This window comes from Paramacrobiotus metropolitanus, unplaced genomic scaffold (genome assembly GCF_019649055.1).
Source record: "Paramacrobiotus metropolitanus isolate TYO unplaced genomic scaffold, Prichtersi_v1.0 Parri_scaffold0000048, whole genome shotgun sequence".
NCBI classification, from domain to species: Eukaryota; Metazoa; Tardigrada; class Eutardigrada; order Parachela; family Macrobiotidae; genus Paramacrobiotus; species Paramacrobiotus metropolitanus.
The window spans coordinates 477,484-504,238 of record NW_026570268.1 but is presented as its reverse complement, the minus strand read 5'-3'; the positions used below and the strand labels follow the sequence as shown (position 1 = coordinate 504,238).

General features: G+C 46.3%; 2 protein-coding genes across 5 annotated transcripts; one reads left to right on the top strand and one right to left on the bottom strand.

The window, feature by feature from the left end:
- Positions 1-1,162: 1,162 nt before the first annotated feature.
- On the bottom strand, positions 1,163-7,620 carry LOC129591815 (ataxin-2-like protein). Of its 3 annotated transcripts, none has more exons than XM_055487641.1 (17): positions 7,275-7,620; positions 6,896-7,176; positions 6,511-6,559; positions 6,381-6,445; positions 6,138-6,246; positions 5,922-6,073; positions 5,791-5,844; positions 5,558-5,629; positions 5,163-5,340; positions 4,966-5,099; positions 4,749-4,840; positions 3,895-4,649; positions 3,238-3,636; positions 2,856-3,046; positions 2,443-2,575; positions 2,177-2,379; positions 1,163-1,701 (listed from the first exon to the last, which is right to left on the bottom strand). In XM_055487641.1, the coding sequence occupies exons 2-17, from the start codon at positions 7,085-7,087 to the stop codon at positions 1,576-1,578; spliced, it is 2,904 nt and encodes a 967-aa protein (XP_055343616.1). In that variant the 5' UTR covers positions 7,088-7,176; positions 7,275-7,620; the 3' UTR covers positions 1,163-1,575. The 3 variants fall into 3 exon arrangements, with proteins under 3 accessions (XP_055343616.1, XP_055343615.1, XP_055343614.1); XM_055487640.1 differs by having other exon boundaries at positions 2,856-3,042; positions 3,234-3,636; positions 6,896-7,055; XM_055487639.1 differs by having other exon boundaries at positions 6,896-7,055.
- Positions 7,621-7,858: 238 nt separating this feature from the next.
- Positions 7,859-26,452, top strand: LOC129591814 (acetyl-CoA carboxylase-like). 2 transcript variants are annotated; one of them, XM_055487638.1, is made up of 24 exons: positions 7,859-8,213; positions 8,503-8,904; positions 10,091-10,280; positions 10,602-10,959; positions 12,631-12,792; positions 12,847-13,110; positions 13,719-14,130; positions 14,472-14,727; positions 14,908-15,085; positions 15,225-15,628; positions 16,218-16,581; positions 17,101-17,300; positions 17,367-17,512; positions 18,393-19,646; positions 19,752-19,917; positions 19,982-20,131; positions 20,317-20,586; positions 21,304-21,441; positions 22,142-22,618; positions 23,612-23,757; positions 23,821-23,989; positions 24,532-25,238; positions 25,770-25,815; positions 25,887-26,452. In XM_055487638.1, exons 2-24 carry the CDS (start codon positions 8,519-8,521, stop codon positions 26,133-26,135), a joined length of 7,092 nt encoding a protein of 2,363 aa, XP_055343613.1. In that variant the 5' UTR covers positions 7,859-8,213; positions 8,503-8,518; the 3' UTR covers positions 26,136-26,452. The 2 variants fall into 2 exon arrangements, with proteins under 2 accessions (XP_055343613.1, XP_055343612.1); XM_055487637.1 differs by having other exon boundaries at positions 7,859-8,233.
- Positions 26,453-26,755: the final 303 nt, after the last annotated feature.

Here is a 26,755-nt window from a genome sequence, read left to right as displayed (position 1 = left end):
CCTCGTGCAGTGGCACAGCGCTGGCACAGATGGAAGGACGCATTCCCGTGGCTCCGGTTTCCGCTCATGAAGATGACGATCTGCACGAGCGGGAAGCGGAAGCCACGGAGACACGCTGTCCCGGCGAATCGTAGGCGCGGCACTGATTAAAATGTGATTACTTAATAAAAAACTAGAAATGTCGCAGACCCGGAGGGAAACAACAGCAGTCGCGAGCAGACGAGGAAACCCGGAAATGATTGAGGCTTTCAAAATTAACATGCCAAACTCTCGGCGCTAAAAAGACAAAACTGAAAAAGCCGATTCGAACTGCATCCGCTCGCAGCTGCGTGCAAGCCAGTGAGAACGTCGATCGTACAGCATCGGCGCATCGGCAAATCGGAACACAGAAGGGCGGAGCCTGGGGCAGATGAAATTCCGTCTCCCTGTACGATGCAACACTAAACTGCAGTGTAGTGCACGAGAATCGCGCGATGCGCCGTAAATAAGAAGAAAATCGGCTGAAGTACGACACTGAGTACAAGTGAACTGCAGTATTAAAATACAGAAGCGAATGAGGAAAAACAGCGCACAGTACAGTACGACCCGATCCCTGTATAGTACTGTACTTTCTCCGCTAAACAGTTTAACTATCGGCTAACTCCAATCCGGTCGGGTCGGTTCGCAGCCGTTGCGTCTGGTCATCCGATGCGTCTGGGTCAGCGCGCCTTCGCGACAGAATCCAGGGTCCAACCCGGATAATGGCAGATTCTGCCAGCAGATTGTGGGCAGCGAGGAAGTGCAGGAAGTCTGTATACAGCAAGATAGTACAGTATCTGTTTCGGGAAGAGCGCCAACAGCGGCAAAACTTTTTCCTGTATTCCACGGTATACGAAAATTCTTAGTAGAAAATTCAATACGGTCGTTGTATAAATGGCTGTACTCAATGTAATAATAAAAAAGTTGATTAAAAATTTTAAAAAAATGATTAATTCCACATTTCAGTTGGGGAAATTATTGAAATTTTTCTGTGCTTTTATCCGTGCAATTAAAAAATCTGCCAACATAAAAAGTGAACACGCAAGCAATATTTGAAGAAACCATATTCACAGCAATATTTAATGACGGCAGTAATATACGCAATATTATTTTTATGATTTTTATTCCATCATATTAACCGCAATTTGCAGCTTGTCTGTGTGTTTATTTGTTCAGCACGTAAAAAAACCAGCAACATCCGACGGACTGCACACAATCATCCTCATCCTCATCAGCCTCTGTTCAGCCACTTTACAAACTAGGAAAGAATATCAGAACGCAAAAAATAGAAACACAACGACCAGCAAGACACACCACCGACAGCCGTTTTAGTAAGCAACCGCCTCGTCAAAATTCCGCAATCCAACTCAGATCCCGACGCCAGGTTAAAAAACAACCAGCGCCCCACCGCGGCGCCAACATCAGCAACTCTCTCTCTCTCGGTCCAATAAATCTCCAACCGACCCGTCCGCGATCACAGCGCGCATTCACCCGACCGACCAGGAACCGCGGTCCGCCCTTCCCGAAAACAGGAGGAGAAAGGGGAAGAGGGAGAGCCTACTGCGGCGGACCGGCCAGATGGTGCGGATGCAGCAACTGCGGGGGCCCGCGCACCAGCATGCCCCCCGGGGGCCCGTTCTGCCCGCCGGCCATCATCATGACATTGTAGTTACCCGGCAGCATCTGCAAACAGACAACCATTTTTCACATTTTATTACAGTCTTCTACAAATAAATTCCCAATAATTCAAATAAAAATCCACCGATTAATCCTGCTTTTAAATTTTTCAAGTGTATCTGAGAAGAGCAAATTTATTTATTTTTATTCTTTTATTTACTGCTTAACTATTTACTGCTGCTGCTTATGTACTGTTTATTAATTCATGATTTAGCAAAGCAGTGTGCATTTATTTTTTTTAAAGTTTCAGGAATGGAATCTTCACGTGTAGTCCAAAATCACTGAATATGCAAAATTTGTTGTAATTTTAATTTTGCTGTTGATTTATTCCGTTTTTTATCTGAATATTCTGAGCGGATTTTCTTTTAAAGTTTTTAAATTTCCATTTTAAAGACAACTAGATTTAATCTACACTTTCTGCAAATGAAGGGAGGAAAACACAACCAGTGTCTTTTTTAATTGAATTGTAAAGCGAATGTACCTGCTGCATGGCGGCGCTGACGGGGATGTGCTGCGGCTGCTGCTGGGGATGCTGCTGCGGATGGGGATGGCCCGGATGGGCGTGGCTCATGAGGAAGCCGGCGCCGTTGGCCGGCAGCTGGAAGGGGCCGCCCGGGGGCGCCTGCGCCTGGTACAGGATGGGCGCGTACATCGAGGCGGGCACGTTCATGTTCATCTGGTAGCCTGCAAACGCCGCTGATTATTAGCCGCACTGCGTGAAGATTAAGGGAAATATGCCGCGTATACCGTAGAAGGAAGGGTTGATTTCCTGGTAGCTGGCCTGCGGAGCGATGACCATGCGCTGCGGCTGTTGCTGCTGCGGCATCGACACCATGGCGGCGCTGACTGGCTGGTACATCTGCAGTAGGCCGTTGTCGCGCTGCAATTCAACTGATTTTATCACGCTGCACTCTGAATTATTCCCAGGTTAATTTACTCCATTTATTCCGTTTAAAATAAATATCCAATTTATTTCCTTGAACTGATCGACAGCTGATAGGCAGTTTAATCAATTAAACTGGAATAAAAATAAATTTCCCGTAAAGTCGATTCCATGCGCTTAAAATTAAGTAGTTTAAATAAAAAATTCAGATTACTATACTGATCGGTTAATAATTTAAAAACTTGAATACAAAATTTATATGCCGACAACAGCGTACCGAGGAGGGCGGAAACTGCGCGATGGGGGCGCCCATTTGCTGCTGGCCGATGAGGGAGGCGCTGTAGACGTTGTGCATGGCGCTCATCTGCGCCGGACTGCCCACCGGCGACGTCTGGTTCAGCGCGTAATTCGCGTAGGGATTGCCGGCGTTGTTGGCGTACGCGTTCATGGGGATCTCACGGAAACTGCCTGCACCAGAAAAAATCTAACTGAACAGAAGAATATTGAATAATTATTAATAATCTTTTACGGCATTAATAATTTACAGATGTGAAGAAATTTATTCATTTATACATTCCAGATTTATAAATCATTAATGTTCATAAGGGAAAAAACAACTGATAAGATTACAAATCAATATTGAACTGAAGGAGACTTACCAGCCGGCAGGACACTGTAGACAAACTGCTGCGCATGCTGCTGCTGCTGGTGTTGCTGCGGCGGCGGCGCGTTCAGCATGTAGCCGGCCAGGTCGGCGTGGACGGGGGAGGGCGAGTCGGCGGGGCCGTGGGCGGGGACGTGCAGCGCGGGGGGCGGCGCCGGGAGGCGCGGCGTGAACTCCTTGGCCTCGGGGTTCAGCTGCGACTTGCTCACGTCCACGTGCCCGCCCGCCGGCGGCGGCTTCGCGCTGCTACTGTCCGGCGCCGAGGCGCTCTCGTGCGGGCTCTTCTGTTTGCGGTGGGAGACGGGACTGGGCGCCGGCTTACTGCCGCCGCCGCTGCTATGCTCCTCGTGGTGGCGGTTATCGTGGACGCTTACGTTCTTCCGTTCGGACGGCGCTAAAAACATGCCGATTAGTCATCACACAAAAATATAAAAACTAAATAACCAATAAAAATAATCATAAAATATCTTCATCAAAATCGCAAAAGAATCCCCAAAAAATCCAAACAAACTTCACAAGTTACAACTAGAAAATCCTAAAATAACTAGAGACATCGTAATAAAAACCTAAGAATATTCCAAATAAATTTCGACAAAAAATCAGAAAAAAATTAAAAAAATAAGAAAAAATCCATTATATGTTGCACACGTACAGGAGGACTTGCGGATGGCCGATTTGCCGGCCTCGGCGATGTTGGGCACGGAGGGCGCGTTGCTGGAGCGCGTCCAGACATTCTGCGTCTGGCTGCGCTGCGGCGTGGCGTCCGGCGAGCGCTGCACGCCGCTCTTCCCCTCCGTACTGGCGCGCGGCGTGTAATCCTTATCGAACGAGCGGATTTTCGGCTGCGACGCGGCGGACGTCGCCTGCGGCGCGCGCGGCTGACTGGCCGGCACCGGCGTCGCCACCGGCGCCTCCGTTCGTCCACTGCTATCGCGGCGTGCCGCTATCGCGCCGCTGTAGCTGGTCTGCGTGCCGTGCGAACCCATCACCTTCTCCTTGGCCGCCACCGCCACCGCCGGCGCCGGCCCACCCCCCACGGACGCCGGTTCCCGGTGGGCGGGGAAGGAGGGCGTGGTCTGGATGTCGGGGTTGCGCGTGATGATAATACTGTCGCTGGCGTGGGCGCCGCGGGCGGAATGTCGGGGGTGGCGGGCGCCGGCCGAGGAGCGGAAGTCGTTGTTGCGGTCGTGGTGGGTGTTGGTGTTGTTGCGGTCGTGGTGGCGGTCGCGGTCGCCGCCGGGGCGCACCACGGCGCTGAAGAGCTCCTCCTCGTTGTGCTCGTCGGCGTTCTCCTTGTTGGCGCGCTGCCGGTAGTCGGGTTGGCGCTCGATCTCGTCCGCCAGACGCTGCGCCTCCGAGATCTTCCGCCGGCCTTCGTCCGTGCCGTCGTGGATCGTCAGCGGGACGCTGTGATTTTAAATCAATTCAAAATTAATTTGTTAGATACATCTACCATTCATTCTGCAACTTTTATAAATTTTAAATTTATTTTTTAGGAACACTTACGTGTACTGCGACATGGACTGGTCGAAGCTGGATTTCACGCCGAAATTGCGCTCGTTCTGACGGAACATGTCCTCGGCGCTCCACCCGGTGCCCTAAACGCATAACACATCGTCACCGATAATCAATTAAATCGATAAACGAAAATTACTTAAATAAAATACGATTCTCAGCTATTAAAGAACAAATCAATGCAAATGATGAGAGTGGAATGGTGTACCAAATGATCAAGGCGATGGTGGATCTCCAGATCGTTATCGGGCTCCCATTTGACCAGTTCTTTGGGCTGATTACGCGCCGACTGATTGCCAGCAGCGGACGGCGTCTTGGCCAGCGCCTCGTCCGTCGCCAGCACTGCAACGCAAAAACAAACGCTTAGTTACAAACCAAAGCCGTTCATTGCACGCGTCGACTGACCGGTGTCGGGCCGCTTGGCGGGCGTCACCGCCGGCTGGCTGCTGCGCAGGAAACGCAGCCCGATATCGCGCACGGTAATGCTGACCAGGTCCTTCCGCTCCAGCAGCACAAAATCCACAAACTCCACGTGCTGCCGGTTGGCGGCCACTTTATGCGCTTGTGCCAGGGCGGTATCTCCCTACGCGATGCACATTCGTTTTTCAAAACCAAACTCACAATTAAATTACCATTATTCTATAACTGATAACACAATCACTATAAATGAAAATTATTACAATTAAAATACAGAGGTACACTTTTAGATTATGCAATTTAAGTAACTGATGGTAAATCAACAGAAAAAAAAACAAGCATCCTTAAACGATGCTGGCACATTAAGTAAGCGAAAAACGCACCTTTTTGTTGAAGGACTGCAGGACGCCCTCGAAACTGACCCCAGTAATTGTGTCCGCCACGACTTCCGACGCCTGCCAAGGAACAAACACACATTTCTCCGTAAAGCCTGCTTCAATCTGTTTATTGGAGAAATGTTCTAATTTATACAACCGTAAATATGTACAGATAAGTTTTCACGTTTTTTTTTCACATTTCAGATGTTCTTAGTATTTATTCGTAATTAAGCCCTTACCACCGCCTTGATGCAGGGATGCGCAATGCGCGGGTTGCTCATCATGTCGTTGACCTGCGCAAGAACACGTGCAAAAATAATTACCACGAATATTCAGAATAAAGGATAAAATTGGACATTTATTTACGCACAGGCTCGGGCAGCGTGACGGAGCGGTTGCTGTTGTGGCTGTTCTGGCTGCTGTTCAGCTGGGAATGTGGAGTGGACGCCGTGGAGGCCGGACTGGCCGCGGGCGGCGGCACCACGGCCTCGGCGTCGCTGCGCGCATATCCGCCGCGACTGCCTGCAACACACCGGAGCCACTGCACTACAATTCGCCGCAATTAGGAGGTAATCCGCATTCCTACCTCCGCGTCCGCGCGCTGCGCCGCCGCGGTCGTTGCTGAAGCGGTTGGCGCGGTCGCGGTACCGGTCGCGGTCGGCCACGTCCACGCGGATGTTGCGGCCGCGACGCACCTAGAAAAAGGGGGGCGCAGACGGTTAACAGTCAGCACAGCAAGAAATCAAATGAATAAACGTCGCTTTTCGTGCCGCGGCGGTTGTTACTTGTTGCCATAATGTACGGTGAATAAATTTCAAGTATATCTTACCATTCCGTCGAGATTCAGCGCCTCCGTCAGGGACTCCTTGTCGACGAATTCCACAAAGGCCACACCTGTGTGGACAGTACAGTGCTGCTTACAGTTCAGTTTATTCTCATCTGAACACCAGCGAACCCACCTCGGAAGTTTTTGCTCTCCGTTTCGTACAGCATACGAATATTCTTCACCTAAACATAAGCACCTTCTGTCTGGCGTTTCTCTCTTCACCATCTCGACAATAACTGCAGATCACACAATACCTGCTCACGTCTTTAATACATTTCTGATATTTACCATATTTATATATATACAATTATTACTCACCTAAATTTATATAATTATATTTCTTGGATTTATTTGTTACTTATATTAGTTTCTTTTTATTTACGGAATAATATATCTATTTAGGCGGCGCTCGGTTAGAGGAAAGTGGGAAACGGAGCTGTACACTCCAGAGGCCGAGCGAAGAAAACGAGGCAAACTGTAAACAGGAAGGGTTCAGTGTTGCAGTGCACATAACGTACCTTCTGGCGATTGAACATCTCCCCGATTTCGCTCTGGACGGTGGCCTGGTGCAGGTTGCCGACGAAGGCGGAGAAGGGCGGATCGCTGGGGACCCGCGACGGCCCCTGACTGCCCCCGTCCCCCGCGGGGCCCCCCGCGCCCCCGCGGCCGCTCCCGCTGCTGCAAACAACCACAACGTCATCCCCACACATCGGGCCGATCACCCACTACTGCATCGACTGCCACCAATCGCCACAGCACCAGAAACGGCGATCAGCAAGACGAAACGATCATCCGAACACTGCAACAGCTGCTCAAACCGTGAGCTCCCCCAACAGCCAAAACAGCCGCTCTTCGAGGCAGCTGCGCTTGTTCCCCGTCCTGCAGCACTCCACCCACCTGTACTGGCGTCCGTAATCCGTGCGCTGGTTACTCGCGTACGCCATAATCACTCTCCTATCAACGATTCCCGATCAGCAACGTCCCAGTTTGCCCACACTGTGCAAATCACAAGCCAACTGATGTCAGCATAAAATCCACCAAAACACGGCTGTACAACGCGTAGCTGGCTGAATATCAAAGGAGGGAAAAAGATAAGGAATAAATATGGATAATATTAACATTCGCTCCCCACGCTGAAAGAACATCCACAAAATACAAAAGTTTTCCAGGAAAACTTCTCGTGCAGAGTTTTTTATTTCCCGTTTGTCGGTTTTCCCAACACACTGCACGGTCAAAATGCAGGAAGTTGGTGGGCTGTTGGCGTCACGCGTGCACTGCGCTACTGCGGGCAGCCGCTGCACTTTGCCGTTTGCACCGACACCGCAGTGCGTCGGCCTTTGCAAACAGGGCGGAGTCAGTAGTACAAACCCAAACAGTGCTGCGATGACGTACGTCACGCGTGCATCGTACGTAATGCATGCTACGTACCGTAACATTTCTACGTTGAAAATTAATTGCGTTTCTAAATTTTTCCCAAGCGTTCTTTGAACTTGTTAGTTAGTTAGTTAGTAGTTTATGTGATTCCGCTCGCATCAGCTGTTCAATCGTTCCGCATTGATTAATTTTTAATTTTTTTCGTCTGTTTTCCTGTAAATTATTATTAATATATTTTATACACTTTATTCCGTAATTGTTTGTCCGCGGAGACGCATGTGAAAATGAGTATTATGACGATTCCGTGAAATCCAGTGCCTGCAATGTTGATGTAGAAATCAAGAAATCCGAGTTTCTTTCGAAATTCTCTTCGTGGTTGTGAATTATCGCGACAGCCGGAAAGTTGGTGTGTTCGACGCGGAAAAAAATGCTGCTCGTCCGGCAGTCCATCATCATTGGCAGGTGCGCCGATTTACAGCGCGGTAAGTCGAAAACTGGTGCATATCAGAGCGGAATTGGAAAAGCGCCCGCAGCTGCACAGCTGAGTCAGCCCATCCGCGGTGCTCGCGTTTCGGTGGAAAAAGCGGTTTTTTCGCCTTTGGTTACGGCGCATTTTGGCACGCGCTGGCCAGTCGTTAAGGCGCGCGAGCGAATATCAGTCGATTTCGCACAAATCACAGTTTCGAAGAAGATACGGCGATCGGATTGATTGTGCAATCACAGTGTGATTCTCCTGTTTTCTTGTGTGCAGATTGAGTCGCTAGGCGATGGAGAAGCAGCCCGTGGAGCGGGCGGTGGCCTTCGCACTGGGGGAGAGCGAGGGGGCCGAGGGGGCCGAGGGGGCGGCGCAGGAGGTGCCGGGCGACACCTGCCCCCCGCTGGGCGGCCCGCGCAACGGCCCCGCCCCCCTGCTGGAGGGGGGCCGGCCCCCGACCCTCCGGAGTGTCTCCTTCGACGTGGACGGGATCCCTCCGGGCGCCCCCGGGCCCCACGTCCCCGAGAGCGCCTCCGTCAGCAGTCTGGCCGAGTTGAGCAGCGCCGGCGACGCCAAGCCGCGTTTTGGTAAGCGTCGCAATCTGTCCGGCGTCCTGGCCACTAAATCCAAGGATCTGAAGGACTTCACCGTCGCCACGCCGGAGGAATTCGTCTTCCGGTGCGTATGACAACCAGTTTTCTTTGCAGACGCAGGTGGTAGATTTCTGCACATTTTCACTGCTTTTTTTCTGTCTTTTTTGTTTTTACTGTTTCTTTTATATTTGTGTCTGGCGTTACCATATTTTTTACTCAGATGTGAATTACAATTTCGTGATTGCTTTAATATTATACCGTTTTATAATGTATGGGTGCACTTATTTCACCTGAAGGCAAGTAACAGTAATTTTTTTAATCGATTTCGTTTTTATTTGTGGCACTGTTTAGTGCTTATTGATTTGTGTATCTATTATTATTCATTACTTACTTCAATTTTTGATATACGTTGCAGTTTATTGATTGCCTGTGTACGTTAGCGTTTTTTACAAACGGTGTTATGTTTTTACGTGTTTTTATGTTTTATGTATTATACACCCGTTTATTTGTATTTTTATTCGCTTTAAGTTTTATTTTTTACGCTTTGTCTCCTTATTCTGTTTTATATTTTACGCTTTGTTGTCTGCTCTAATTTTTAGGCTGTGATATTACATTAAAACTTGAGTAGGCAGTAGGTACAATACATATTAATTTTGCTGATTGTATTTAAAATTGTGCGATAAACAATACATCCTTTTAATCTTTATACTTCTTGCCAAAAGTATGTAGTAATCGACGAAAACATCGCTGCCATTCTGAACTGGTTCGTACTAAACCTCGACTCATAAATATTCGGAATGATTTTGCGAATGTAGTATTCTAAAAATCAGAATAAGTTGAACATTCTATTTAATCAATTTATTTAATCTTTATTTTTTTATTTTATTTAAACATTTTATTTGTAACTTTTACTCTAATTTAATGAGGTGGTAAAAACTGAAATCTCTGTTCATTGGCAGTCCGAGTACCGAAACGCCTCGTTGTACGGATATAGAAATTGTAGAACAGCGACTTTGATCGACCTGTTCAAGCTAATATTGTACGGTCGCGACTGAACATTTAATAAGTTTAAAAGTTCCGATTGTTTACGTGGTAATTCAGTTTATTTGGTTTCATGATTATTTTTCGTTTTTGATGTGTTATGCTTTGCCTAATTTATTTTTGTTGGCAGTTTATTTAAACTTTCGCCATAGCCCATAGGTTACCGTTAAAATCACGATACGATGGTGTTATTGGCGAATCAACTGAGCCGTTTTGTTGCGTGGTTTAAGGTTCGGCGGGACGCAGGTGATCAACAAGATCCTGATCGCCAACAACGGGATCGCGGCGGTGAAGTGCATCCGCTCCATCCGGCGCTGGAGCTACGAGATGTTCAACAACGACCGGGCCATCAAGTTCGTCGTCATGGTCACGCCGGAGGATCTGAACGCCAACGCCGAATACGTCAAGATGGCCGACCAGGTACCGCGCTCAGTTCTCATTAAATTAAATTTCGAATAAAAGGGGGATTTTATTGATTTACTTTCAAATTAATTTAGTTTAACTGGTTTAAACTGCGAATTAAATTGATTTAATTGCGAATTTATTGTCAATTAATTCAGTAATTTCAGTTACACTGATCGATGCCGTGTCTGAGTGTGGACAGTTCAACTTAAATTTCCAATTTAAATTTCGTTTTTAATTGGTTTAATGTTCGAATTTTCAGTTCAGTTGATTTAAATTGCGAGTTAATTCCCATTAAAATCTATTACACTGACCGGTGTCCTTTCTCGTTGTGGACAGTACATTCCCGTTCCGGGCGGCTCCAACAACAACAACTACGCCAACGTGGACCTCATCGTGGACATCGCGCGGCGCCTGAACGTGCAGGCGGTGTGGGCCGGCTGGGGGCACGCCTCCGAGAACCCCAAACTGCCCGAGTCGCTGCGGCGGCACGGCATCCAGTTCCTGGGACCGCCCGAGACGGCCATGTGGGCGCTGGGCGACAAGATCGCCTCCTCCATCGTGGCGCAGACGGCGCACGTGCCCACCCTCGGCTGGAGCGGCAGCGGCCTGGTGCTGACGCCCGGGGAGGACGGCCAGACGGAGGACGGGGTCACGCAGGTCATCACCACCGTCCCGGATGTCATCTACAAACAAGGTACGATATAACAGCTTCCATTCAGCTCGGGATAGACAAAATCGGGGAAATTGCGTTATTCTTGCTGAAATTCACCACGTACTGGGATAGTATAATGGGCTACAGCGAGTTATTGTAGTGTTGTGGCTAGTGCCAGAGTCATATTTGCAACCCTTTGTTTGCTGGATGCATGAAAAATTGGAAAGCATAAAAAATCAATCTCCATATTTTGCGATTTTTTATTTTCCGTGTTATTTTTCCTCAGGCCGGTTATGTGGTTGTGCGCTTGTAATAACTGGGTGAAACTTTTCCCAGTGGGTGGAAGTTGTGGGAAAGCAAAAGTACGGGGATGGAAATGATGGTAGTCAGCCCTGTTTGCCGCATGTGACGGCATTCAGAGTTCAGAGTATTTAATGCTAACGAAGAATATCAGGCGTCCGCGGATCTTGCCGCAGATCCGAGAATTTCCCCGCGGTTATTGTTATTTATTATTATTATAGTCACCACTTAACTCGGAATAGACATTATCGAGAAAATTCCGTTATTTTTATTCAGATTCACAATACACTAGTAAGACAGCAGCATGTGCAAAAGGGAGTTATTGTAGTGCAGTGCCGACTAGGAAAAGTTAAGGTATCAACATTCGGTCCCCACAATAAACAACATCCAAAAAATAAACAAGTGTTCCGGAAAACTCCTTGTGCTGACTTTTTTTATTTCCCGTTTGTCGGTTTTCCCACCACACTGTTTCGGAGTTTCTCAATCCAGCATGTCGCAGCAGCCAGCATTTGCTAAATATCATACATTTCCAATAACATAAAAATTAAATCGTTGTCGTCATTTTTCCCCATGTTTTCCGATTCGTTTCAAGCTTTTTATGCGAGGGATGTGCGCATCTCGATTTATGAGCCCTCCGGTGAGTGGGTGGAAGCTGTGGGAAAGGCAGATATTCCTGAATGGTCATCAGCCTAGTTTGGTTAATCTGGCGGTCTTGGGAGTGCTTAATGCGATCGAAGGCTGCGATGCCCTAGCAGATCTTGCCGGAAATTCGAGAACTCTCCGGCGATCATGGTTATTATTAGTCGGTTAAATATATCCTGAAATTTAATCGATATTGTTTAGGAATTTGTTCAAAAGGTATATGAAAAATTAAGATTAAACAGCGCAGTTAAATTTTAGTCCAAATTGTGATTCGTTACGTACAAGTTACAGGTAGCCGTGTTCTTCGAGATTTTTAGAAATAATTTTCTCTGTAAATCAGAATAATAAAGCTGTTTATTGAATTGTCGTTTTTTATTTGCTTGGTAAATTTGTTTTGAAAATCAGAAGAAATAAAACAATTTTTTCTGAATTTAAATTTATCCGGGATCCTTTTGCTTTCCCACCACTTTCACCCACTTATTACAAGCCGGCAATCACATCAGTAGCCAAAGAAAAAAGAGAACCGAATCGGAAAATATGGAGATTAATTTTTTATGCTTTCATTTTTTTTATGGATACAGGCTTCTGCTAATGCGACAAAGGGGATATGTTGGTCGCGATATATTTAGCCTCAACACTACAATAACTCTCTGTAGCACATTATGTATTTTGAAAATCAAACAAAACAATAAAAAAAACAACAATAATAAAACAGCTTACTCTGAATTTTAATTCGTTGGTTTGAAGTTTTTATTTCGTGTTGATTCGCAGCCTGTGTGGAGTCGCCGGAGCAGGGCCTGGCGACGGCGGAGGAGATCGGTTTCCCGGTGATGATCAAAGCGTCGGAGGGGGGCGGCGGGAAGGGCATCCGCAAGTCGGAGGGGGCCGACGATTTCGCGGCCTTGTTCCGGCAAGTGCAGGCCGAAGTGCCCGGTACGTGGTGTCCCGCCATCCCTCGATGCCGGTCAGTGCAGGTGTGCTTTGTAGGGTCGCCCATCTTCATCATGAAGTACGCGCACTCGGCGCGCCACCTGGAGGTGCAGATCCTGGCGGACCAGTACGGGAACGCCGTGTCGCTGTTCGGGCGCGACTGCTCCATCCAGCGCCGCCACCAGAAGATCATCGAGGAGGCCCCCGTGACCATCGCACAGCGCGACAAGTTCCGCGAGATGGAGCAGGCGGCGGTGCGGCTGGCGCAGATGGTCGGCTACATCAGCGCCGGCACCGTCGAGTACCTCTACATGCCCGAAGGTACTTACGGTTTGTCATCGAAGTTTTTATCTGCTGATTGCGTGAATATCACGTGCTATTACTTTTAATTTACAAATAAGGTTTACTGAAATAATTTTTAAATAAACATATCTATTTTACCAGTACTTCTCGTTCATCGTGTAAAACCGGCATTTCATATAAGTAATCAAGCTTCAGATGTGGTCATATTAATATAGTATCGTAGTGCGAGGAATCGTGTTGGGTGGATACCTTGGATTTCTGCACATGTGCATTTTAATACTACAATTTCCAAATTGAATTGTCATTCTAATGTTGTCAGTTTTTAACTAAATTGCACGCCTGCGTTGTATTTGTTCCTGTAAAATGACGCACTCACTATCCAGTGAAGTGAGTGAACGTATAATCGTTAGCGGTATTTTGTCTTTTTTTAGCGGTATTTAATAACCAAGTAATTCCAATACAATTTCAGAAAAGGATATTTCAATTGTGGAATAAAACTTAATTAAACCTGTAATTCGCGAATATAAAATGACAAAATGACAAAAGGAAACAAGCAAATAAAAGAACATGATTTAAAGAAGATTGATAGGAATATATTAGGTGGTTATTGTGGGATGTGTTATTAGAGGATAAATTCTACTTCCTGGAGCTGAACCCGCGTCTGCAAGTGGAGCATCCCTGCACGGAGATGGTGGCGGACGTCAATCTCCCCGCGGCGCAGCTGCAGGTGGCCATGGGCATCCAGCTGCACCGCATCAAGGACATCCGGCTGTTGTACGGCGAGAAGCCCTGGACCAGCAGTCCCATCGACTTCATGGATTTAAACACCCAGCCGGAGCCCAAGGGCCACGTGATCGCCTGCCGCATCACCAGCGAGAACCCCGACGAGGGCTTCAAGCCCAGCGCCGGCACCGTGCAGGAACTCAACTTCCGCAGCACCAAGAACGTCTGGGGCTACTTCAGCGTCGCCGCCTCCGGGGGGCTGCACGAGTTTGCCGACTCGCAGTTCGGGCATTGCTTTGCCTGGGGCGAAGACCGGTAACTGCACAAGATTTTTTACAATTTTATTAAAGTGAATAAATAATTGGCTTAAAATTTAGTTTAATTTAATTTACGAATAAATTGCAATAAAAATTAAGAAAATATTTTTCAGAGAAAATGTAGTTAACTTAAATTTACGAATATAATTTTAAAGAATTTTTGCATTTTTAATGAAGTAAATGACTGACATACAATTTGGCTGAATTTCATTTGCGAATAAATTGTAATAAAATAAAAAAATAATTCAGATAAAATGTGGTTAATGTACATTTATGTATGAGTGCAGTTTCTTCAATTATTTGACAAATATATTGATTCAGAAACGTGTTTTTTTGCAGCGAGGATGCGCGTGAGAACATGGTGGTGGCGCTGAAGGATTTGTCGATTCGCGGGGATTTCCGCACGACGGTGGAGTATCTGGTGGTGCTGCTGGAGACGGACACCTTCAAGAACAACGACGTGGACACCGGCTGGCTGGACCGGCTCATCGCCGAGCGCGTGCAGTCCGAGAAGCCCGAAACCATGCTGGGCGTCATCTGTGCGTCGCTGCACATTGCCGCCGCCAAAATGAACAACGCTTTCCAGGTCTTCCAGGTACCGGCTATTTAATGTTTTTTTTTATTTGGTATTTGCCCAGTTGAATTCGTACAGTAAATTTAATTTAATTTACGAATAAAATAAGAAAATAATTTTCAAATAAAGTTAATTCAATAATGAATTATGAAAATAATGAAGGGAAATAATTTATATAAAATTTAAATCCGTAAAATACAGAGTTCCCTGGAGCGCGGCCAGATTCTGCCGGCCAACACCCTAACGAATTCCGTGGACGTGGAGCTGATCTACGATCTCGTCAAGTACTGTGTGCAGGTCAACAAAATGGGCGGCAGCAAGTTCCTGCTGCTGATGAACGGCTCGGTCAAGGAAGCGGAAGTGCACCGCTTGAAAGACGGTCAGTTCGTCTATTGCACTCTTACAACTGGCCAACTTTTTACTGAGTTATTACAATTAAATTGGTTTTTTAATTAATAAAAAATGCTTGATTAAAATATCAATGTTCCTGGAGTGTTTTAATGTGCGTTTTTTAACAGGTTGTCTGTTGATCTCGGTGGACGGCGCCAGTCACAGTACGTACATGAAGGAGGAGGTGGACCGCTACCGGCTGGTGATCGGGAACAAGACGTGCGTGTTCGAGAAGGAGGACGACCCGACGCTGATGCGGGCGCCCTCGGCGGGCAAGCTGCTCAACTACCTGGTGGAGAACGGCGGCCGCGTCATCCGCAACCAGCCCTACGCCGAGATCGAGGTCATGAAGATGGTCATGACGCTGACGGCCTCCCTCAGCGGCGTCCTCGAGCAGGTCAAGCGCCCCGGCGCCGTGCTGGAGGCCGGCTCCGTCATCGGGCGGTTGGCGCTGGACGATCCCAGTCGCGTCCAGGAATTGCGGTTACACAGCGATCCCTTCCCCGCCAACCAGGACGCCCCGTCCCCGCAGGTACGGCGGCAGTTCAGTCATTTTTGGACGGTTTTTTCCATTTATTTCCAATGAAAGGAAACATAATGTGAAATTGGATAAAGGTTTTTCAAAGTTATTTTCCGGAATTTTTTCAATAAAAAATTTTGATAGTTTATTTTTTGAAAAACAATTCCCTGTTTTCTTAAAAGCGCTGTAACTGTTCGTTGGCAGTGGGAATGCAGAAACGCCTCGTGATCGGCATATAGAAATTGTAGAACATCGGCTTTGACATCGCATAAAAAACCCAACAACCAGGTGTCGTGCGATTGCGACTTCATCGTAATAAATGCAGCATTTTCGATTGTTTACGTGATAATCCTTTTTATTACTTCATAATTAGTATTTTTCATGTTTTTAATGTGTTGGATGTTAATACTTTGGCTAATTTATTTTTGCATCTATTTTATATATATTATTAATGTTTATTTCGTTATATCTTACTCAGTTAGTATTTACTCTGATCACTGTCGCAGTAAATGTATTTAACACTGTAGTCACTAAAAAAAACTTAAATTTTTATTTCAACATATGCAAGGTTTGAAATTGTGATGTGCACCCGTGTCGGCAGGGCGATAAGCTGAACCACGTGGTGGAGAAGTGCCGGTCGGTGGTGGAGCAGGTGCTGGCGGGGTACGCGGCGCCCGAGCCGCACTTCTCGCGCGACCTGCACGAGACGATCGAGACGCTGATGCGGAGTCTGCGCGACCCGCACCTGCCGCTGCTGGAGCTGCACGAGGTCATCAGCTCCGTGTCGGGCCGGCTGCCGGTGACGGTGGACCGGGCGATTAAACAGCAGCTGCAGCAGTACGCCAACAACATCACCTCCGTCCTCTGCCAGTTCCCCAGCCAGCCCATCGCCAACATCATCGACTCCTACGCCGCCACGCTGCAGAAGCGCACCGATCGCGATGTCTTCTTCCTCAACACCCAAGGTAATTAAGACCGTCAGAAAATGGTGTTTGTGCACTGTTTGATAACTATATTTCGTGGTTTAATTTTCATATTTTCCTTTACCAATGTTTACTTTGTTTTTTCTAATTTATTTTTACACTGCCTTATTTAATTTCTTCGTTAATTACTGGGTTTGTGTATATTTGTTGCTTTTCTTCGTAATTCCATTGATTTGAAACTTGTTACTGTGTTTTTATTTTTCCCTTTTTTTATATTCGTTTCTTGATTTTTAAAAATTTGTTGTATATGTATTTTGTTTATTTTTCCGTTGATGTCAGATTTATTTTGGTTGTATATTACTTATTGCGATTGTTCCTACTTCGTTTGTTGTTTGTGCTTTACTTTGTTGTTGATTTCGTTGACTGGTTTTTACGTAGTAAATATATTTCCCTTTATTTATTTGCATATTTATCTGTGTAATTTATATTCCTCATATTATTATTTTGTGCTTTATTTCTGTGTTGACCTTTTGTGGTAATTTGTGTTTGTGATTTAAACAGCGATCATCCAGCTGGTGCAGCGGTACCGCAACGGTATCCGCGGCCACCTGAAGTCGGTGATCCAGGAGACGCTGAAGAAGTACCTGAACGTGGAGCTCATGTTCCAGCTGGGCCACTACGACAAGTGCGTGTCCAAGCTGATGGAGAAGTACCGCAACGACATGGCCGAGGTGGTCGCCGCCATCTTCTCCCACAGCCAGGTGCTAATACCTTCTTGGGAAAGTGTTTCCGCGACCGGTTAAGACGTCGCTGTTGGGTATCTGTAGGTGGCCAAGAAGAACCAGCTGATCATCTCCCTCATCGACCACCTCATCAGCCACGAGCCGGGCCTCGCTGATGAACTCTCGCCCATCTTGAACGAACTGACCACGCTCAGCCGCTCCGAGAACGGCAAGGTCGCGCTCAAAGCCCGGTAAGGCTGCCGGCCAGTCTTGTATTTTTATTTAATCTCAATTTGATTAATTTACGGAAAATTATTTGGTAATTAACAACTAAATTAATTGGTAATTAATAACTGATTTTTAAATTTTATTATGTTACTGAAAGTTATCGGAGAATCCAGTACACAGTTAGCACTGTGGCCATTCGCATGATTCGGTTGAGAAAGTATTTACAAATTTCTGACAAACGCGATTAATATTCCGCATGAAAGTAAAGAAAAAAATAATCATTAGGAAAAATCGCAGTTATTGGATTTGTTAGGTCGCTAGCTCGCCAAGCGGTAGGTTAGTAACTGTTTCCGACCACTGTTCTACGCTTGCTTCCGATGGAAGACAGGAAACATGACAAATTAATTTCATAAGAAAATTTAAGAAGCCAAAAATAATTTAAATTAAAATTATTATTCCAATTATGGTTTTGATTTTAATTATCCCAGGGAAGCCTTTTATAGAAAGCAGTTTATTGAATGCAGACCGATGCAACTCAAACCGACTGCATTATGACAGTTTTTATACAACCTCATCAGTTAGTTGATCTGAAGAAAAGTTTTCAGTACGGTTAACTTGATACAAATTAAATTACATGCTAATTAATTTGTTTATTTTTATTTGTGATGCAGATTAAAATTTGCAGTTTTAATAGTTTGTTATTTGTTTTATGCAAAATTGAAAATACAGTTATTTTCTGCTTGAAAAATTAATTTTGTTGCAAATTAAACTACAGCTTAGTTATTTTGTTATTTTTCATTTTTTGATAGATTATAATTTAATTAAATTACAATTTAATTACGTTTTTTTCTTATTTTTGGTACAAATTATGGAAGTTGAAAAGTGTAATGAACTTGATGGCAGGCAAGTGTTGATCTCGGCGCACCAGCCGAGCTACGAGCTGCGCCGCAACCAAGTGGAGTCCATCTTCTTGTCGGCCATCGACATGTACGGGCGCAACTTCCACCCGGAATATCTCCAGAAGTTGATCGACTCGGAGACGTCCATCTTCGACGTGCTGCACGACTTCTTCTACCACATCAACCCCATCGTGCGCCAGGCCTCCTACGAGGTCTACATCCGGCGCGCCTACATCGCCTACGGGTTGTACTGTCTCCAGCACTGCGTCATCGGGCAGGACAAGCGCGTCCTACAATTCCAGTTCATGCTGCCCAGCTCCCACCCCAACCGCTTGTTAATCCAGGCCCGGGCGTCGCCCCCGCGGCCATTGGACGCCAAGGACAAGGGAGGGTCGTTGGAGGAGAGCAGCGCGTCCGTCGACCCCACCGACATCAACTGCTGCAAGCGTTTCGGGGTCATGGCCGCCTTCGAGTCCTTCGAGGACTTCCGCAAGCACTTTGAGCAGCTGTTGCTGCTGTACCCGGCGTTTCCCCCCGAGGACCACGCCTTCCACCACTCGCACAGCCTCCCGCACGACGACAACTCGCGGCGCTCGAGCTTGGACACCGGGACCGCGGAGCCCTATTCCCACGAACCCATTCACATACTGAACGTCGCGTTCAAGCATAAAAGCCTGACGGACGACGACGAGTCCATCAGCCAGATGCTGGAGGCCTTCTGCTCCACCGCCGACGTCCGCGCCTTCATGTGCCAGAAGGGTATCCGGCGGGTGACCTTTCTGGTGCTCCGACTGCAGCAGTATCCCAAGTACTTCTCGTACCGCGCCCGCGATGTCTTCGCCGAGGACAAAATCTACCGGCATCTGGAGCCGGCGCTGGCCTTCCAGCTGGAGATCAACCGGCTCCGGACGTACGATCTGGAGGCCATTCCCACGCCGAATAACAAGATTTATTTGTATCTGGGATCGGCGAAGAGTGACCGGGGACAGAACAACGCCAATGACTACCGGTTTTTCGTCCGTTCGATTATCCGCCACTCGGATCTGGTGACGAAGGAGGCCTCGGCGGAGTTCCTGCAGACGGAGGGGGAGCGGGTACTGCTGGAGGCTATGGATGCGTTGGAGGTGGGATTTTCGCATCCCCTGGCGCAGAAGACGGACTGCAATCATATCTTCCTGAATTTCGTCCCCACCGTCATCATGGACCCCAATAAGATCGAGGAGAGCGCGCGCGGGATGATTATGCGCTACGGCAGCCGGTAAATGCGCTTAATCGTTGCGTAAAATTAATTTAATGTCAGTGTAACTGAATTAAAAATTACTGGTTAGTTAATTTAATTATGGCGGTTTATTATTGAATGTAGTTTGTGGAAGCTGCGCGTGTTGGAGGCGGAATTGAAGATCAACATCCGGCTGTCGGCCAACGACGACTCCATCCCGATCCGGCTGTCGGTGGCCAACGAAAGCGGCTATTACCTAGATCTGCATTTGTACAAAGAAGTCCGCGACCCGCGGACGACGTTGATGAAGGTCAGTGACCTTTCGTCGTGATCGCTGCGTGTGTTAACGTGGCGTTTGTTTGGGCCTTACGTAGTTTGAGTCGTGGGGCATGCGGCAGGGCTTCCTGCACAGCCGCTCGACGGACACGCCGTACATGACCAAGAACTACCTGCAGCAGAAGCGCTTCACGGCGCAGAGCATCGGCACGACCTACGTCTACGACTTCCCCGAGATGTTCCGACAGGTACTGTCTCAACGTCCGTAATCCATTCGGGACCGGCGTTCATTGGATTAATTTTTTTAAAAAAATATTACCAATTAAATTTTCATATTACTGCAAAATAATTGACAATTAAATCACAAATTAATTTAAATTAAAATTTAATAAGGTTCCAGTTGGTTAAATAGATGGTGAATTGGTTGGGTTAGGCGCTGATGAAGCAGTGGCGGGAGTGCGGGGAGGCGCGCGGCCTGCCGGTCCCGGCGCAGCTGATGGACTACACGGAGCTGGTGCTGGACGCGCACGAGACGCTGTTCGAGACGAACCGCCTCCCGGGCGAGAACAACGTCGGCATGGTGGCCTGGCGCATGACGCTCAACACGCCCGAGTACCCCGACGGCCGCGAGCTCATCGTCATCGCCAACGACATCACCTACAAGATCGGCTCCTTCGGCCCCAAGGAGGACGTCCTCTTTCTGGTCAGTCACTTCTACCAATTAATTGTCTTTTAATTGCTAATATAATCGCCATTGAATTTCCATTCGTTTTCTGGCTTAATTTGTTGCAGTTTAATTTGTATTTAAAGTCTGATTTTTTTGTGAATTTTGTGCGTACTGCGTAGTGAGAACATTCGAACTAAGTGGTTACCAATTTAGCTTGCCACTTAATCTTCCATTTAACTGCATAATTTGTAGGTTTTTATGCGCTTTAGTTTTTAACCTTGACTGTTAATTTTTTTAAAATGTATAATGCAGTAACTGTTGTAATTTTTAATTTGATTTGATTCTTTTTCCAAGTTTAGAAATTAATGTGTGCTTTCCTTAAAGTAAAATAAACGGACTGACCAATCGAATTCGATTCGGCTGAGAAAGTAGTTACATTTACTAAGAAAGGCAGTCCATATTCCGCATCAGCATGAAAAAAAGAACGGCCAGGAAAATCGTAATGATTGTAGTTGTATAAATTAATTATGTCGCAAGCGCAGCATATCACAAAGGAGGCGTTTGATTTTCTGTATTTGGATTGCGGACCACTGTTCTACGATTGCACGTGCATGGTGTGATGACAGACAAGAAACATGCTGAATTATTTCTCTAAGGACATTACAGAAAATCGAGTGTGGCTGTAATGGTCACTGGTCAGTGAATCTGTGTAGAATATAGCTGTAATTTGATGTCTGTTTTTCTGCTTGACAGAAAGCCTCGGAATTGGCGCGCAGTAAGAAGATCCCGCGCCTGTACTTGGCGGTGAATTCGGGCGCGCGCATCGGTCTGGCGGAGGAGGTCAAACAGCTGATCCACATCGCCTGGCTGGACCCCAACGATCCCGATAAAGTACGCAACAAACCAAATTAAATACTCACAATTAATTGGAAAAAAATAAATATATGAATATGCGAAAATCTGGTATTCAAAAATTAAAAAGAATAAAATATTCAAAAATTAATTTTGAAAAAAATCGGGCATATAAGTAAGTAAATATCAAAATTAATAGGTACGTTTATTACCTGTGGTACAACGGTTATGCAACAGCTTAAAACAACATAATTTTACAACATGAAAATTTCATTTAACTTTTCTGCTCCTTCCATCGTTCCCAAAACTGATGCAGCGTTTCCTCGTTGTATCACTAGTGACAGTCTTTGACGTAGAAATTCATGGGAACGTCTTTCGCCTGTGTGTTGCTCCAGTCGTTTGCCCAATTCTTTAATGATGGCAATGGCAAAATTAATTGGGAAAAATAATATATGAATTAGAAAGTAAAATCGAAAAAATAAATCAAAAGAACTATGAATTAGACAGACACCGATCAAAATAAATTGGGAAAACTATTTGAACTGCAAAGTAAAAACCGAAAAAATAAATTAAACGAATTGTGAATTAAAAAACATCGGTCGGAATTAATTGGGAAGATATTTTGCATAACAAACTAAAAATCGCAAAAATAAATGAAAAAAGCTGTGAATTAAAAAACACCGGTCCCCGCTGCCAGCGGGCGGGCGACATTAACTGACCGTCGTGAATTTGCCAACAGGGTTTCGCGTATCTATACCTGACGCCGGAGGACTACAAGAAGGTGAGCGCCAGCAACTCGGTGCGGGCGGAGCTGGTGGAGACGGAAGCGTTGGGGCCGCACTACCGCCTGCTGGACATCTACGGCAAGGAGAACGGGCTGGGCGTGGAGAACCTGCGCGGCTCGGCGGCCATCGCCGGCGAGACGTCGCGCGCCTACGAGGAGATCGTGACGATGAGCCTGGTCTCCTGCCGCTCCATCGGCATCGGCGCCTACCTCGTCCGCCTCGGGCAACGGGTCATCCAGGTGGACAGCTCGCACATCATCCTGACGGGGGCGCACGCGCTGAATAAGTTGCTGGGGAAGGAGGTGTACGCGTCCAACAACCAGCTGGGCGGCCCGCAGATCATGTTCAACAACGGCGTCTCCCACCTCACCGTCCCGAACGATTTCGAGGGGATCTACAATCTCCTGGCCTGGCTGTCCTACATTCCCAAGGTAGGCCCACTTGGGGACACGTGGCGAGATAAAGTGCACATTTAAATTGGCAGGTTTTTGGAAAAGCAGCTGGTAAATTTGAATTGGAGAAATTTAACAAATTTGAGCCATTTAAATTCAAATGTCTTTAGGGGAAAAAATTCGGATATTTGAAAAACTGGGGCAGTTTGAATTGAACATTAAAATAGTAAAAATACAACGCGCACCTGGCGTCACCGCATTCAACATTATTTACTGCAATTTTTTACAAGTATCTCTGATTTCTTCAACACTAGTTTCACTAGCATGCCGATTTCTTTTGTATTTTTGTCTAGAAATTGTATTAGATGGGGAATGGCTGTAATTTTAATTTTCACTTGGATTGCTTTCGAGTTTTACTTTGAATTTTCTGTAATTTCTTCCAATTTAATCCCTACTTTAGACACATGTCTAATACATTTCCATCCTTTATTTTTTAGTATTTGTTGAAAATTTGTATTATCGATCATTTCGAAGCTTTTTCGGACAAATAGAGTGCTACTGATTTTTATTCGACTGCTGATACACATTTACAGACACTCACACACACCTTGTGAGCTGGAAATATTAAAACGCGTAGAAATTGTAGAACAGTGGTCTTTTCCCTTCACCCTCTGGCGAAGTCTCAATGACGCTGTACGCTCACGACTTTACAGATTTCATGTAATAATTATGGTAGCTTTTCTGATGATAACTTTTTATTTACTTCCATGCGGAATATGCAATTATGCACTGCGATTGTCATTAATTTTATTTCTTTCCCAGAAGAACTTACCATAGTTTAGCTTGTTCTGGATAAGAATAATACACCCATTTTAAAATGATAACTATTACATACTTACCAACCCTCGTTTATTTCAAAACCACACAACTATTACACTGTATAGTTACGATTTTCAGGACAACACTCATTTATTTCAAAACCACACAACTATTACACTGTATAGTTATTCCTGACTGGGTGTACCTGTGTAGGAGCGCGGCGCCATGGTGCCCATCGTGCACTCGCCGGACCCGGTGGACCGCGAGGTGGACTACGTGCCGTGCAAGGCGCCCTACGACCCGCGCTGGTTCCTCAGCGGGAAGCGCGACGAGAGCGACTACGAGAAGTGGCTGAACGGGTTAGAGTCTGTTGTGCTTTAACGTTGACCGGCGTCGACGGTGGTTGTCTGTTGTGCGTGTAGGTTCTTCGACAAGGGCTCCTTCCGCGAGATCATGGGCCCCTGGGCGCAGACCGTCGTCTGCGGGCGGGCGCGCCTCGGCGGCATCCCCGTCGGCGTCATCGCCGTCGAGACGCGCACCGTCGAGGTCAACATCCCCGCCGACCCCGCCAACTTCGACTCCGAGGCCAAGGTAAACAGCCATCGCAGCTTCGTACCTCGCCAGTTTTATATTCATTTAAAAGGTCAATATTTTATATATATTTAAATTGTTAAAGGTCAAAGTAGTCTAAGCGTTATATTTAATGTAAAGGTCAATATTTCATGTTTATTTAAAATTATTAAAGGTCAAGGTGATCTAAATCTTTTCACTTTAACAGAACGAATCTCGGATTAAAAAGTTCAGTTAGGTATTTTAAAATTAAATGGGACTCGTCTTCATCATTTTCATTCGTTTAAATGTGCGCTGGCGATTGCCGAATTAGGAATTTATTTATAATAAAATGTAAACTAATTGAATTGAATCCGCTTTCATTTGATAACTTTCTAAATTCAACTCAAATCAAACGATTTAAACGGAATTATAATTGAACTGCTTCAAAAGAAATACATTCAAATAAAAAGAAAATTACCGCCCGATAATTGGAAATAAATCCCTTTAAATGGAATAAAATTGAAATTAATTGGAAATAATTTGCAGAGAAATGTAATTAAAGTAGAATTAATCTGGTTTAGAGCATCCAGCAAGCCGGGCAGGTGTGGTACCCCGACTCGGCGTACAAGACGGCGCAGGCCATCCAGGACTTCAGCCACGAGGACCTCCCCTTGTTCATCTTCGCCAACTGGCGCGGCTTCTCGGGCGGCATGAAGGACATGTTCGATCAAGTCCTCAAGTTCGGCGCCTACATCGTGGACGGCCTGACCAAGTACCGCGCGCCCGTCCTAGTCTACGTGCCGCCCTTCGCCGAGCTGCGCGGCGGCGCCTGGGTCGTGGTGGACCCCTCCATCAACGCCGACGCCATGGAGATGTACGCCGACCCCGACAGCCGCGGCGGCGTCCTCGAGCCCGAGGGCACCGTCGAGATCCGCTTCAGGAAGAAGGAGCAGCTCAGCATCATGGAGCGGATCGATCCGGTGTGCGTGCAGCTGCTGGAGGAGATGCACCGCACGGAGCAGGCCAAGGTGGAGCGCGACCGGCTGGATAAGAAGCTGAAGGAGCGCCAGGCGCGGTTGCTGCCGGCCTACCACCAGATGGCGCTGCGCTTCGCGGATCTGCATGACCGGCCGGGGCGGATGCTGGAGAAGGGGGTCATCATGGATGTCGTGCCGTGGCGGACGTCGCGCAGTTTCTTCCACTGGCGGCTGTACCGGCTGCTGCTGGAGAATCAGTTCCGCGATCGCGCCGTGGCGGTTAATCCGCAGCTGACCATCGGCCAGTGCCGGTACGCACATCGTTTTTTATATTATTATTCTTATTATTATTATTTTTTATATTATATTATTATTTTTTAGTATTATTATATTTTATTTATATTATTTCATATATTATTAATTTTTATTGTACTTACTGTAGCCAATTCTGTTGTTATTGTAGCCAAATCTCTTTTATTTTTTTTTACTAATTATGATACACACAGTAACCCAAGCTAAAACGCTATTAGTAAGTTCTAATTCGTATAGCGATTTTTATTTTGTATCTATATTTGATTTGTATTTTTTAATATTAATTGTAATGAATTTCTTTTGACTTACAATAAATGATTGTTGGTTTGACTTATATAAAATTCATTGATTTAATTTCACTTCATTTAATACTGTGTTGCATTATTTTTTACAGCTGATTATTTTAATGAATTGTGTAATTTAATTCCGTTAATTCTGGCTTTCGTTGTACATTTTTTTCAGATTTTGAAAAATTAATTATGTAGGTCAGTAAGAAAGTTCTTAATGAGCGTGGTGTGTTTGACGGATAGGTCGATGTTGCGGCGGTGGTTCGTGGAGTCGGTGGGCGTGCCGTTGGTGAGTAGCAGCCAATCAGCTGTCTGTTTTGCCGGTTGATAGCTGTCATCCTGTATTTATTATTGAAACAGAGCGCGGAGTGGGAGAACAACCGCACGGTGGCGGAGTGGTACCTGCAGCAGGCGCGCGACCCGGCCTCGCTGGTCAACGAGAACCTGCGCACCATCCAGCGCGACCTGGCCGTCCACCGCATCCAGACGCTGCTGGACGCCAGTCCGCAGGTGGCCTTCACCTCCGCGCAGCACGTGGCCGCGCGCCTCACCGCCGAGCAGAAGCTCGAGCTCCTCCGCATCCTCAGCACGCAGCCGGACGACGAGTGAATGGATTTGTCGCTTGAACGAAGAGTTGGGCGTGTTTTGATCGGGGGAAGATGATGACACTGTGTTGCAGCTGCCTGGTGATGTCGCAGAGCCTTCTATTCATTTACTCATCTTTACTGTTGCAAGCTTGTGGCTAATATATGTGCAGTTAAATTGGATTAATCAGGGAAAAATACAGATTAATGCCAATTACTAACGGTAGTCAATTTGTAAATTGGTTTCCTAAGGGAAAATCCAAATTAACTGGACCCCCGATCAGCCGGGAAAATTTAATCAAATTATACCAAATTACTCGTAATCAGGAAAATATTAAAATCATCCAATTTAGTGGCTTTAACTAAGAAAAATCGAACTGGAAAATATTGCTAATCAGTTAAAGTTAAGTTAAGTAAACTGAACATTGAACGGGGAAAATTTAATTACTTGAAATAATCCGGGAAAAATAATGATGTTAAGCTGAGGGAAAACATAAGTTGGATCGATCAGGGAAAATTCCTACGCTGTGCTTCACAAGCTATTGCTCGGAAAGGTAGGTCGAGAATGCAGTGCGCTGACTGAGGAAAAACGCCGGTGATCCATGTTTTGACCTCATTGGTATGCAATCGTGAACGGCAGGCATT

Coding starts and splice junctions, on each gene's coding strand:
- LOC129591814 (XM_055487638.1), top strand. CDS start 8,519: ATGGAGAAGCAGCCCGTGGAGCGGGCGGTGGCCTTCGCACTGGGGGAG. Junction 10,960..12,630: donor GGATGTCATCTACAAACAAG/GTACGATATAAC, acceptor GTTGATTCGCAG/CCTGTGTGGAGTCGCCGGAG. Junction 16,582..17,100: donor CTTCTTCCTCAACACCCAAG/GTAATTAAGACC, acceptor TGATTTAAACAG/CGATCATCCAGCTGGTGCAG.
- LOC129591815 (XM_055487640.1), bottom strand. CDS start 7,321: ATGGCGTACGCGAGTAACCAGCGCACGGATTACGGACGCCAGTACAG. Junction 6,560..6,895: donor AGATGTTCAATCGCCAGAAG/GTACGTTATGTG, acceptor GCTTATGTTTAG/GTGAAGAATATTCGTATGCT. Junction 6,074..6,137: donor CGCAGCGCGCGGACGCGGAG/GTAGGAATGCGG, acceptor GGTGTGTTGCAG/GCAGTCGCGGCGGATATGCG.